This window comes from Osmerus mordax, chromosome 24 (assembly GCF_038355195.1).
Source record: "Osmerus mordax isolate fOsmMor3 chromosome 24, fOsmMor3.pri, whole genome shotgun sequence".
NCBI lineage: Eukaryota > Metazoa > Chordata > Actinopteri > Osmeriformes > Osmeridae > Osmerus > Osmerus mordax.
In genome coordinates this window covers 7558604-7571622 of record NC_090073.1, presented here as the reverse complement: position 1 = coordinate 7571622, position 13019 = coordinate 7558604, and the positions used below count along the sequence as shown (strand labels likewise).

Genomic DNA, 13019 nt, shown 5'->3' with positions numbered 1-13019 from the left:
AAGAAAGAGGAGAGGGAAGAGGAGAAGAAAGGAGGAATGTCTGGGGTGTATGTTGGGGGGAGAACCAGGGAAGTCATCAGGATTGGTTAAACAGGAACAGGCGCTGAGGTTACTTTCAGTCACGCTGTACCAGTGTGTGCAGTGATGGAGGGATGGAGGGAGGGAGGGAAAAAGAAAGAAAGAGAGAGAGACAGAGACAGAGAGGGAGAAGAGCTTGGATGCGTACAGTAGTAAGGTTTTGTAATGAGATGGGGTGAGGGGGAGGGACACTGTGGTGACAGACAGATCCACCCTCATGGTCTCCTGCCAGACTGGGTCTGGAACGGTCTGCAGACAAACCAGTGTGTGTAAGAACACACACGTGAATCCATCTCCGCAGCAAAACGCTGAAACCCCCCACTTCACCCATGAGCATTTTATTTCTTTTGTATCACTATTTGCCCCACAAAACGTTTAGCTCGCATGAGATTCTCTCCATCGGTCCATGGAATTCACTTCACCAAATAACCCCCACCCCCCTCCCCCCCTCAACCTTTCACCCACTTCCCACCTTCCTTCAACCAAAAGTGAAAGAGACAAAGACTGATGCCCCCCCCACCCCATCTCCTCTAGTCTTTACACTGTTTCAGATTTTTTTTTCTTCTTTTACTACCAAACCCATCATCACAGTTCTCACTACATTTCCTACAACCTAATCATTTTGCCGCAACGTTATCCAGAGCATGTAACACAGTTTAGTGTAATCTATGGGCCTCTGTCATTTCATGGACAAAGTTTGAATAATGACCGGCATTCAAACAGAAAGACACTCCATTTATCTGAATAGTGATAGATGTTTAACCAAACAGCCCAAGTGTTGCATGATAATAGGAACCAACACCTGCTGAAATGTTGCAGATGCCCTTTGGGGTCCCCATGGTTCATTTGAATCAAACAAAGACCAAAGATGTGGGCTTTCAAGAGATGGCATATTTAAAAAATAATGGTTCACTGAGAGAAGAATATCTCTCTCTCTCTCCCTCCCTCCCTCCTTCCCTCTCTCTCTCTCTGTCTTTCTTTATCTAGACAAGCATTATCCTTTCCTCCCTTTCTCCCATTCATAATGGTTATTGTCAGAGCCCGACAGACACTATTGTGCTTCCCTGTCACTTAAACCACAGCCCAGAGAAGAAAGAGACATGAAAATGCCTAAAATAGTTACTGAACAAATTATTAGAAAGACTGCATGTATACAATATCCACATATTCCAATTTCACTCAATGCACTTTGTGGGGCCAGACCACCAAATGATATGAAATTAAGGGGCATGTCATGATGTCACAAAGTCAGAATGTAAAGTAATCTGCTCTATTAAGCTTCCCCACGTTCTACATAAACAATCCATCAAAATATGAAAGTGATCGTTCAACCTTCTTGAGCAATATTGAAACCATTCAAGCAAAATAGAAACCATTTAGTGAAGTCAGAAGAACGTGTCATCTGGAATGAATTTCCCAGCAGGCCTGACTCAGGATACAGTTAAAGGTGTAGTAAAGCGCACGCCTTCAGTTCAAAGGGAACAAGCAGACACTCCACCAAAGCCCCAGGCAGTTAACATGTCGGTGCAAATTCACTTCTGCTAGCAGCACACATAAACAGAGGTACCTTAATACAGGAGCGATACAACTTAACAGCTGCAAACACACAACTTGAACTTGGGCCTAAATCTGTCTATTCTCTACCTGCATGTTTACTGTTAGTATTTTTGGGGCGATTTAGTTGTGCAACACTGCAGTTGCATAACACAATAATTTCAGATGTGTGTTAATCATATTTATTTCACCTTATTAACCAGACTCAGGTTATTCGTGTTCAGAATAACCTGCATTGACTAACAGTAGCTACTGAAATGAACAAGAGAATCTGATTAAAGCTTCCCAGATCCTCTTATAAAAAGGATGCTGTCATAAGTTACAGGTTCAAACGGTCGAAAGCACCTTACTTTAAAACAAAACGCCTGGTCTTACTATGCACAAGCACATGATAATGTGAGTTACAATCTCTGACAAAAGATTTTTTGTTGTTTTTTTGTTGTTCTATGACCCTGAAAACTATAGGTGGTGAGGGGGGACAAGTAGGCCACGTTTCATAGTTCCATACCCAGGACGATTGTCCCCGTTTCCATGCGGTCATAGTGAGCGGTCTGGAAAGAGGTGGGGGAAACACGTGAGTGCTAGAACAGGGGACTGAGTGAAATACTTAATGTTTTCCGGCTGTGAATCCCAAACGAAGCGTGAAGAACAGGGACACACACAGTCACAATAAGGGGTTTTGGTGAAGGGGACAGCGATGGAGGGGAAGAGGAGAGACGCTTCATGCGTCACGCTGGCTGATGAGCAGGGAAGATTAACTGTCCCGTAGCAGAAATCTCCAGTCAGAATCACCGGACACTGGGTGTCTTTCATAACCGCTCAAAGGACTCTCATGGTATCCATTACCGATGGACCTGTCTAGAACTCCGTTAAAGAACTTTACATCTGTAAACACTTTTCTGAAAATCAGCAGATTACTCTGAAACAAACATTGTATGCTAGGTGAATTCGAGTGTGGTCTCTGAAGGATTTAGCACAACACTGCCTTCAACAATCTGGTCTTAATTGCCTTTCGTTGTCAGCACTTGTATTTCTGTAATTGGACTTAGAGTTAAAAACATGTAGGGGTTTCTTTAAAAAAAACATAAAAACAACACCGTGATTATGTGAAAACAAACTCAAAGCAGACACATTTAGACTACATTTAGTTTTCTGATGCTTGAGTGGAGATCCGAGTGAAAAACAATACGGGCACAGGGACATATATGGTCTATATATAGGTTTTGAACGTGTCAATTATCCTTGCTGAGAAGAAAGTATAGTGCAGCCAACCACATAATGGTGCTCACGTTTTTTTCTCACAGACTGAATAAAAAGCAGGCCTAGACTTGAAGGAGAAAATACTTTTATATGTGCACTAGCAAAACATCAGTCAGAACCATTTACCGAACGCATTAGATTTAGAAGTTGATAATTTCTTGCCGCATCCCCATAGGCTGTAGCCTGGTTCTCTCTTATCTTACCAGCGTACAGAAACTTGAATGGAGCTAGAATGCTACAACTACGGCATTAAGAGCTACTTGCATTCCCTTGTAGCGGAGAAGCGGCAACAAAATCCTATTTTGTAGTCGGAAACAGCTGGCAACATTTAAAATACGCTAAAAAGAGAAGATACAAGTTTTCACGTGCAATTTAAGAATACATAAACTTTGCCATAAGTCTTTCCCACGCTTACCTGAATAAAATATCGGTAACCCGATGTTCTTTAGAACTTCTCTCCTCTACTTGAGTCAGAATAAGCTAGACCCCACCCGCATACACTATAGCTGATGTCGCCTGATGCTACACCGCCCTTGCTTCAGCCCTTTGACTGACGTCAGCTTGATTTGAAGTAGATGATTAGAGAAATGGCATTGTAGTAAGTTGTAGCTGATTGTTTATTATTTAAGGTGTTATTAAATGTTAAACAACTCTAAGCAACTCAAAAAAGTGAAATCAAATCCAACAATACTGTCTTAAATTCATATAATATATTTATTAAATCTACAAATAAGTTGGGAAAAAACACACACAATGCACAGTGTGACTAATTATCAGGCAACATTTTTCTAAATTGGTGACTTAAATGCTGATATAACTTTGAAATTGAACAATAACATATTTCTTATTATGTTATTGTTTGCAGTGGGAGGGAAAAACAAACAAAAAGCTCCACACCAGTGTTATTCAACCCAGTTCGTATTGATCTTTCCCATCAGAAATCATTGTCCCAGTCCGACTCCCCATCTGATGGATCCTCCTCAAGGTTATCTGAAACAGGATCCATTCTGCTGGTTTCCAAATGACTGTTGGGCTGAAAGACAACATAAAATGCGTGGGGAAATCTTGTAATACTGTCCGTGCTCTCTATTCAGGCAGAATAATTGAAATACAAGGAAATGTAATTAATGTATCAGTTTGTTTTGAGATTTGCACTGTCTGAGAAATAGTGGATTGTCAAATCAAATCCACATACAAGTATGTCTTACTTTAGGTATGATGGGCGGGGCCAACGTGCCTTTGTTGAGTCCTTCCCAGTTAAACCCTTCAAACCATCTAAAGAGAAACAGCGTAGTTCATTTCAGCTAATTGAATCGATGCTCAATGCCTGCGCTTTTGTTCCAAGCTTTCATCTTACTTGTGCTTCTGTATGTCCTTGGCCCCATTCCTCTGATTTCCCAGTCTCTCTGAGGGGTTGTTCCTGAGCGGCCAGGCCAGGAAGAGAAACATGACTACACACAACTAACACCCTGCATCTCACTCTCTCTGCCTGATGTGGATGTGGCTGTGAATCAGTATTCCTCATAGACGGAAATCCCGGTGGGGACAGGGGGGACACGACCCCCCCATCCTGGGGAAAATATGATTTGTCCCCCCCAATAAATCACTGTAAACATAACTATGTAATTTCAATAATATTAATAATATGCAATGAAAGCGCTTTGCTGATTATGGACACAATGGTGCTTTTTTGATGTGCTATGTTGTTACAGCAGTAATTTTGGTGTCCCACGCAGGAATTGGTCTTGAGAAAACGTCATATAAGGGAGTCAGGTGGCTGAGCGGTGAGGGAATCGGGCTAGTAATCCAAAGGTTGCCAGTTCGATTCCCGGTCATGCCAACTGACGTTGTGTCCTTGGGCAAGGCACTTCACCCTACTTGCCTCAGGGGAATGTCCCTGTACTTACTGTAAGTCGCTCTGGATAAGAGCGTCTGCTAAATGACTAAATGTAAATGTAAATGTAAATATAATTGTCCCCCCAAAAGATTTTCTCCGCTGGTATTCCCAGGTCATAGGTCCCAGGCGTGTCACCTGCAAAGCTTCTTGATGAGGCTCGACGCGTTCCTGCCGATCGTTTTGGGAAACTCGACCAGGTCGATGCCACGAAGGGTGGCGGCGAATGCCTTCATGTGGTCAGGGCCACAGAATGGGAGGCTGGAGTGGGTGAGATTATAGAGAGGACATCAACGGCTACTGAAAAGCAGGTGGGAGTAAACAGCAGGAGGAACGTTCCGGATCACTACAAGGGTCCTTCAAAATAATCTCACCTTCCACTCAGCAGCTCAAACACAAAAACCCCAAGAGACCAGAGGTCTGTTGACAGGCTGTGACCCTGGTTTAGGATCACCTCAGGGGCCATGTAGCCAGGGGTGCCACACATGGTCCAGGTCTTCCTCCCCAGGCCTAGCTTTTTAGCACATCCTAGTCCCATCTAGGAAGGAAAAGGAAGGGGAGGGGGGTACATTTAGTCATTTAGCAGACGCTCTTATCCAGAGCGACTGACAGTAAGAACAGGGACAGTTCCCCCGAGGCAAGTAGGGTGAAGTGCCTTGCCCAAGGACACAACGTCAATTGACACGGCCGGGAATCGAACTGGCAACCTTTGGATTACTAGCCCAATTCCCTAACCGCCCAGCCACCTGACTCCCAGAGTAGACGTCAGCGTCACAAATAATGTGTGGATTTTTCTTGTACACTTGTACATCCATACCAGTTTGACATATCCACGCTGGTCCAGAATGACGTTCTCAGGCTTGAGGTCTCTGTAGACGACGCCTCGGTGGTGCAGGAAGACAAGCGCCTCGACAACACATGCCGTGTAAAACCTGGTGGTGGTGTCGTCGAACATCTCTCTGTAACATAGAAGAAGACATCCAGTCCCTAGCTTGGCCCTGGGAAAATAAGCAGTCCATCTGCATAAAATCAATCATCTCCTAGAGGAAGGAAAAATGTGACATTCATTTTACGTTTCAGCTCCAGGAACAGAAGTGGGGGACCATTTTGAGTACCTGTCTCGTAGCAGACTCCATAGCTCCCCTCCCAGACAGGCCTCTGTCAGCATGTACAGACACCTAGCTTCTTTGAAGGTACGATGCAGTCTTGGCGCAGCACAACAACAGACACACCATTAGGCACCCTTATCTTGCATTCGAATGATAACGAAACAAATCGAGTCCGGTCATTTTGTGGTGTCGAGCCGCAACGATTGGTCGTGGCCCCCTCCGACATGAGCTGGGATTGGTCAACAGCCACCCACCTGACGATGAACGGACAGCGAGCGTCTGTGAGGTTGCGTTTCTCCCTCAGGACGTGCTCCTGCCTCGCAGAGCTCCTCAGCAGGTGCTTCCTCAAAACCCGCATGGCCAAGGGGCACCTGGTGGTGCCCTTGTGAAGCTTCACCTTCAGACCGACAGAGCATATAATCAGTGCAGCCAATAATCACACATCCAATTGTATTTCAGGGGTTCGAGGAGCGAGGAGTCAGTGATTTTTTGATTGGACACGGTGTCTGCCGGCTCCTCGATGTGGCCGTGACTCACCAGGTCCACGTGGCCGATCTCCCCCACTCCTAAATTGCAGATGACCTGGAAATCACTGAGCGTCGCGCTGGAGAGGACAGCATCCTCCTCCTCTGCCCTGCTCACACACAGTACCACAGACGTGTCGCTTGTCTGCCATGCCCACGTAGGTCTGCTGACGCTTCAAACAAGCGCTGCACATACTAATGCACCTACTTGACTTTTGATTCAATGCTCTCCTGGCCATCATTACTGTCGTCCACCACGCCGCCAATGATCTGTCTGAACGACCTGAGGAGATGTCTGAAGGTCAACAGTCGGAAATGCGACATGACTCAGACCTCTGGTCATGTTTCCTACCTATTTGCGACCGTGTGATTTGGTTAGGGGGATATACTATGTTATGGCTATCTGTGGAATCTGATATGGATGCAGAAAGGGGGGGGGGGAGGAGTGAGGAAGAGGACATGGTCAGGCAATATGCTCACACATCCAACAGAAATCTCACGTAATTACTTACTCTCGGTCTATCACCAAGCATGTCACATCTCCCACGGCAATCACATTCACTGTTCGCACGTCGTCTCTGGAGACAGAGAGAAGGGTACAAATAGAAAGCCTCTCAAAACGAAATAGCGTTGTTTTCAGAGTGGTGAGCAAGGACAAAAAAATATCAGGCAGACAGTAATACAATGTTGTCTCTTACTATGATTCTAGACACTGACGATCGGTGTGGCTATGATTATTGTGACTGAGACGGATCAAAACAACATTTCAGATTTTGGGATGTTGTGTTGGGGTGGATGATTATGGATGTCAGGATGAATGAATAATCTCCAGACTCATTTCACTTTGTCACATCCCTGGGATTCTTTCTGAACAAACTATTCGTTCACACAAGATTAGTTTGCGGTTTTGTCTCCATGGATTTCAAGCTACGTGATAAATTACACGTTGCATGCTGTGGTAGGATGTTATGCACAGCCTGACAACAGCACTTGAAAGCAAATAATTGCTCTCTGACTCACCCTCTCAGAGCTTTCTCGCCAAACCAATGTCCTTGAGAGAGCGTAGACAGTTCAACCATCTCGCTGGTTGTCTTCTTCTCTGTCACTTTGACCTGCGGTGCGTCAGAGGGGGTTAAGCAGCCACGACATTGTGCGTCTCTCGAGCCACATCTGTGCTGCTTTTTCGGTTACGTTAACCCTCCCGGACTATTCCTACCACCGTCGTCCACTAGAAGAAGCACAAGAAGTGCCCCAAATGCCCCACACATCTTCGATCTCACCTGTCCCTTGCTTATAATGTAGAAGGTGTCTCCTGTGGTCCCCTGCCGGATGATGTAATCGCCCTCCGTATAGTGGGCCTGTGAAACAGAGTGTTGACTAAGTGGTCAGGTCAGAGGAGATCTAGATTACTCACTGGATGTAGGTCGGGTAAGAATCCAGGTGGACCTGTCTGTTTGCTCAGGTCCCCAGCACAATGCAAATACACCTGCAAACTGTGAACGCAGTATATCCAGCAGTTGTGTAAATATTCTTGTTTACAGTGATGGATCTGCGTGCGGAATTCTGTTTGGGCAACGTGTCCGATGTACAGTACAGGGGCCTGTAGCTGGACCGGGAGAGAGACAACGTCAATAATACATGAAGGTTATCTACCTCCTCCAACATGTCGGCCATTTTCATCAGCACGTCTTCGGGCAGAGAACGCAGGAAGGACACACTGCAGACACAGACAGAATCGAAGGATGTGTATCATAGGAGCAGGACTGTTGGCCAACAAGGCGACATTTCAACCCTTGTGGGGCAGCAGTTGGAATACAGAGTGGCTACGTGAGGGCGGCTCGCTGCCTGTCCGGCCTACAGCAGCAGGCACGGTGTCTTCACCTGCACAGCAGCTCCATGGAACGAGACAAGCTTCTGAGAGAACTCTGGATCATGACGCTCTGGAAACTTCCGCGGTCGATAACCCACAACTTGCTGTTTGTTAGAGCTGCAGAGGCAGAGAGATGAGGGAGAGAGAGAGAGAGAGAGAGAGAGAGAGAGAGAGAGCAAGAGAGAGAGAGAGAGAGAGAGAGAGAGAGAGAGAGAGAGAGAGAGAGAGAGAGAGAGAGAGAGAGAGAGAGAGAGAGAGAGAGAGAGAGAGAGAGAGAGAGAGAGAGAGAGGGAACAAAGTAGAATGTAGACATGGTCAAAGGGAATGGCAAAGAAGGTTACTCAAATCTGAGCATTACTGACAAGACATCCACTCAGAGATTAATGAGAGTGTAAATGATGAATGCGGTCTATTCTTTCAGAGACGGGTGTGTATGCTGAGAAAACCCCAGCAGGAGCTTTCTCTTCTCTTGAACTGAAGTGTTAGCATTGGTGCTAGGTACTGTATATGTTGACACATTCTCACATCCAGGAGACTAAAGCATGCAAAGACAACCGTGTTCTCTTCCTTGCTCTCTATAAACCCTGTGTATAAGTGCTTCCTCTCTCAGGGTTAAGTGGAAAAGTAGATAAAGAGAAATCGTTTAAGAAGTATCCGTCCATTTTAATCCAACTTCTCTTGTAGTCAGTTTTAATAGAGTGTGAGGAATATGAAAGGAAGAAGGTGGAATGTCTGAAGAAGTTGTTGTAAATTAATAATGACCCAGATTAATCAGTGGTGTTTCCTGCAAACCAGTATGAATCCTGCCTTGGTCCAATCCACGTACTGAGATTTAGCTCACATCAGGTACATTAGCTCACTGTTTCAACTCTTCACTGAATGGGGTTTTGTGCTGTACATTTCAGCACCTTTGCTATTTCCATTTGTCGTTTGGCCTCATTTTGGAAATGAGGCCAAACGAAAAGCATCTTTTGTCATTATTGCCTTACTCTGACAACAGCTAAATGCTATCTACTGAATTGAAAAGATCAAGTCAGACTAACATTTATTTTGAACCGACGTCATCCACATTGCTGGAAAGAGAGAGAAAGAGAGAGAAAGAGAAAGAGAGAGAGAATTCATGCTGTGGCATTTTTGTCACAGTCATATACTGTGCGAATGTCATGAGATTCCTTTTCACCTCAACCTTTGTCACACTCACAATGAATCAGACCACAGCAACGAACCCTTCACCGATTGCACTGAAAGAGCCAGTAACAAGAAAGGGGGGTTAGGTCGAGCGGAAGAAAAAAAAAAAAAAAAAAAAGGCCACACACATAAATTGAGAGTGTCTGGAGTGAGAACAAATTGGAGACGGAGATCGACTGCGGGACAAACACACGGCACACAATGACACAGGAAACTGGCCTTGCACGGAAAGACACGATCACGCGCGGAGAAGAAGAAAGGATGGGAGGAAGAGGGAAAGGAATCGATTTAAGAGGAAAGGACAGAAAGCAATGAACTGATTTTTCACTTTGCACTGATCCTGTCCATCCCCTCAGGCTATTTATTTGTGAAAGCGGGTCAGATGTGAGTAGCAGAGGCCTGGGAGACTGGGCTCTCCCAAATGAGTCTAGGCACAGACGCTGCAGGAAGACGATAGCACACTTTCTACCGTACATGGAGAATATCACTGAGAACATCTTTCAACTCAAATATAATTTGTCTGTCATGAAGCTCAGGTATGTGGTGAGAACAGTGACACCAGATCAAATGTATCTGAATTTATAATCTGTCTCTGGAATTAATAAAAGTGACAATCAAATGTGAAAAGATCTGAGTGAGAGAGTCAGAGCAGGGCAACATGTGGTTTGTATTCCCCACATATCTTAGAGATGCGTTTGAAGCTGCAAGGTTATACGGCAGTTGAAAAGTTCTTTTGATTTGAAATTCGACAGAAGTTATCTGACTTCACATCTACTCCATTGTGAATACGCCCTTCGGAGATTGTGCTGTTCTCTGCGACAAGAATTCTCTGCTACCACCAAGACATTCCTTGGTTACACATCAGGTACACACTATTAACATTCACTGCTGCTGTACATTGGAACGACCACACAACACAAGGCCATGCAGTCTGCAGCTACATGTCAGGCTACCTGATAAGGAGTATGTGTAGGAACAGTTGTACAGGAGGGCAGCCTCTCCAAACACTTGTCCTGCTTCGACGGTGAGCAGCTTTTGAGCATCCTTAGTAACCTCCATCCTCCCCTCTGTAAGAAACACAGCAAGCACAATGTATCAGTGTGGGTGTGTGTGTGCACACGCACGTGTTTGTGTGTCTGCGCGTGCCAATTGAACCTTTGCCGACTCCCATCTAAACAGCACGGATGACGACGACCATGACGACGACATCGACAACGCCAATCTAAAACGGCGGGGGCAAATCTGCCGAGCAGGTGTGACCACACTTCAGCTCAGCCCCACCCTGCTTCTTGCTGCCAGCGCTGAAAAATGTGACTGACAGACACACAATCAGACGAGCTGTCTGGGAGGTAGAGGAGGACGTAAGACAAGAGTAAAGTGCTACCTGGTGCTCGGCTGACAAGAAAAACAAACGGGACGACCGTCAGCAGTCACATTTGATATGGGGATTAGTACAGGAGACGTCCCCGAAAGTCAAAGTCAAACGGATGTGGGGCCGACCTCTCTCCTCCTGGATCCGCACGGCATTTCACCGTCAAACACTGTGTTCCTCTTGCTTATCATGCTGCCACAGTCCCCACTTCCTAACAGGTCATTCTAACATTTCCTCTCATTGGGCCAGAAAGCAGGCTCTTAATTAACACGAGAGGCATACCAAATGGTCTTGGAGGAAGGAGGGGGGGGGGGGGTTAGAAAGGAAAGAGGTGTTGAGTAACTAGGGAAACGTTTTGGCACTTCTCTACGCCAGCTAATTAAAAAACCCCAATGGGCTGTATACATTAAGGGCAGCACTAATCGCTCTGATGAATAATTCAAGATAAAGCCTCGAGCTAGTACTATACATTAGGTAAGAGGAGGAACGCTAGTCTTGGGACCATCACGGCGCATGATAATTCAAGTAGAGAGGGTGAGATTTGATGAATTCCTGTGTTTTTTACCACCTCCAATCTTACCTTCGAGCACATAGGCGAGATTTCCTTCAGCTCCTTCCTGAATGACAAGGGAGCCCTGGTCTACTGTGGTAGGGTACATGCAGTCCATCATAGCCAGGATCTGACCACTTTCCAGATGTCTCAGTAAGTTGTTCTCCAGAAAGGCTGTCTGTATCAGCTCCCGTACCCTGCAGGAAGAAAATGTGTTCAATCAATAAGTAATGTCTTTGTGTCTGGTGTTTGACAACAAGGGATAAAAGACTTGACGCTAAGTGTCACACAGTGTTTCTAGATCAATGAAAATCATATTGAATTGGAGCTTGGGCACTAACCACTTGATCAGCCTAAGGGGCTTTTGAGACTGTGTTTTCGGGGAGGGAGGGGGTGGTTGCAGAGTTGACGGACAAGGTTTTCTCACCCCTGGGTTATATTGCATGTTGTGTTTTGGGTTGTCGCTGCAAATTTCTTTGGGTCCACGTTTAGAGGCTCTGAAAATATAGTCTTCCTCTTTGATCTCTGAGACTTATCACACTGCTCTGAGTACCCTGAAACACACAAGGAATTTCCTTTGTGGAAAAAAAGATGCAATTTATGATGTCATCCTTGTTTGTAGCATCCTAAACACAACGTCATATATATATATATATATATATTTATGTATTATCAGGCCACAAAAGATGCTTGTTGTTGTGGGAGTTAACTCAGCCTACCTGAACTGGATGCAGAGTGTCCTGGGGGTGAGATGGTGGCCCTGAAGCGGTCTAGTTCTCCTTGCAGTCTCCGAATGAGGTCATCCTTGGTATCCAACTCAAGCTCTAGTTCATCTATTAGTGTGTCTCTCTGACGAAGCTCCTCAATTTTCAGCTGCAGGGCGAACTGGAGATCTCGAAGTGTCCCCATTACTGAGGAGTGGTTATGACAGAAGATGTTGTTTTAGCTACATCCCCACTTTAGACAAGTTTATTCCAATGGTCTTGAATAACATTACAAACTAATTATACAATACTTTTATTGTGAATTATGAAATGAAATATTGAAATATTAAATATTGTGCAAAGCGACTGTTGACTCAAAAATGTTCTGATGGATTAGTTAGTTCAAATCTATCCAATCAAAAAATTATGTATATTACGTTTAATATCTGTGCACGTTTGTTGTACATTGTATTATTAGCCAAATAATTTACAGTACCTTTATGAGGCCACGGTAACGACGTGAAATCCAACCGTGTGTCACTGGCATACGGAGAACCGTATTCTCCCGAAGCGGGCGGACAGGTGCCGACACGTACCCTGCTTTACTGAGTCTACTATTGAATGGTCTGAATGCCGAAGCAGACTCCGGTGATGACGTAGGACGGTCGTCTCAAAGCTCATCTGGGGATTCTTATTCCACCACTCAACCCAGTGCATCTTTACAATGAATAAATATGATTTACTAAAACTTTATACAAGAATAATTGAATGGGACTAAATACGTTAACTAACATGTAAATACTATATAGGTAGAACAACACGTATTATTCCCCCGAGCGTATAACCGTGTGGTTTTCGTAGCCCTGAAACTATTTCAATTCATAACATCAACTTTATATGTCTACTCTATCTAGGA

At 44.9% G+C, this 13019-nt stretch overlaps 1 protein-coding gene across 1 annotated transcript; it reads right to left on the bottom strand.

Annotated features, from left to right (window-relative positions):
• Positions 1-2126: 2126 nt before the first annotated feature.
• prkg1l (protein kinase cGMP-dependent 1, like) lies at positions 2127-12308 on the bottom strand. The gene is made up of 19 exons (XM_067228494.1): positions 12119-12308; positions 11827-11953; positions 11430-11596; positions 10431-10544; positions 8301-8406; positions 8073-8136; positions 7700-7777; positions 7440-7531; positions 6932-6997; positions 6628-6702; positions 6433-6529; positions 6150-6292; positions 5902-5991; positions 5604-5745; positions 5161-5324; positions 4925-5047; positions 4250-4312; positions 4101-4167; positions 2127-2183 (listed from the first exon to the last, which is right to left on the bottom strand). The coding sequence occupies exons 1-19, from the start codon at positions 12306-12308 to the stop codon at positions 2127-2129; spliced, it is 2025 nt and encodes a 674-aa protein (XP_067084595.1).
• Positions 12309-13019: the final 711 nt, after the last annotated feature.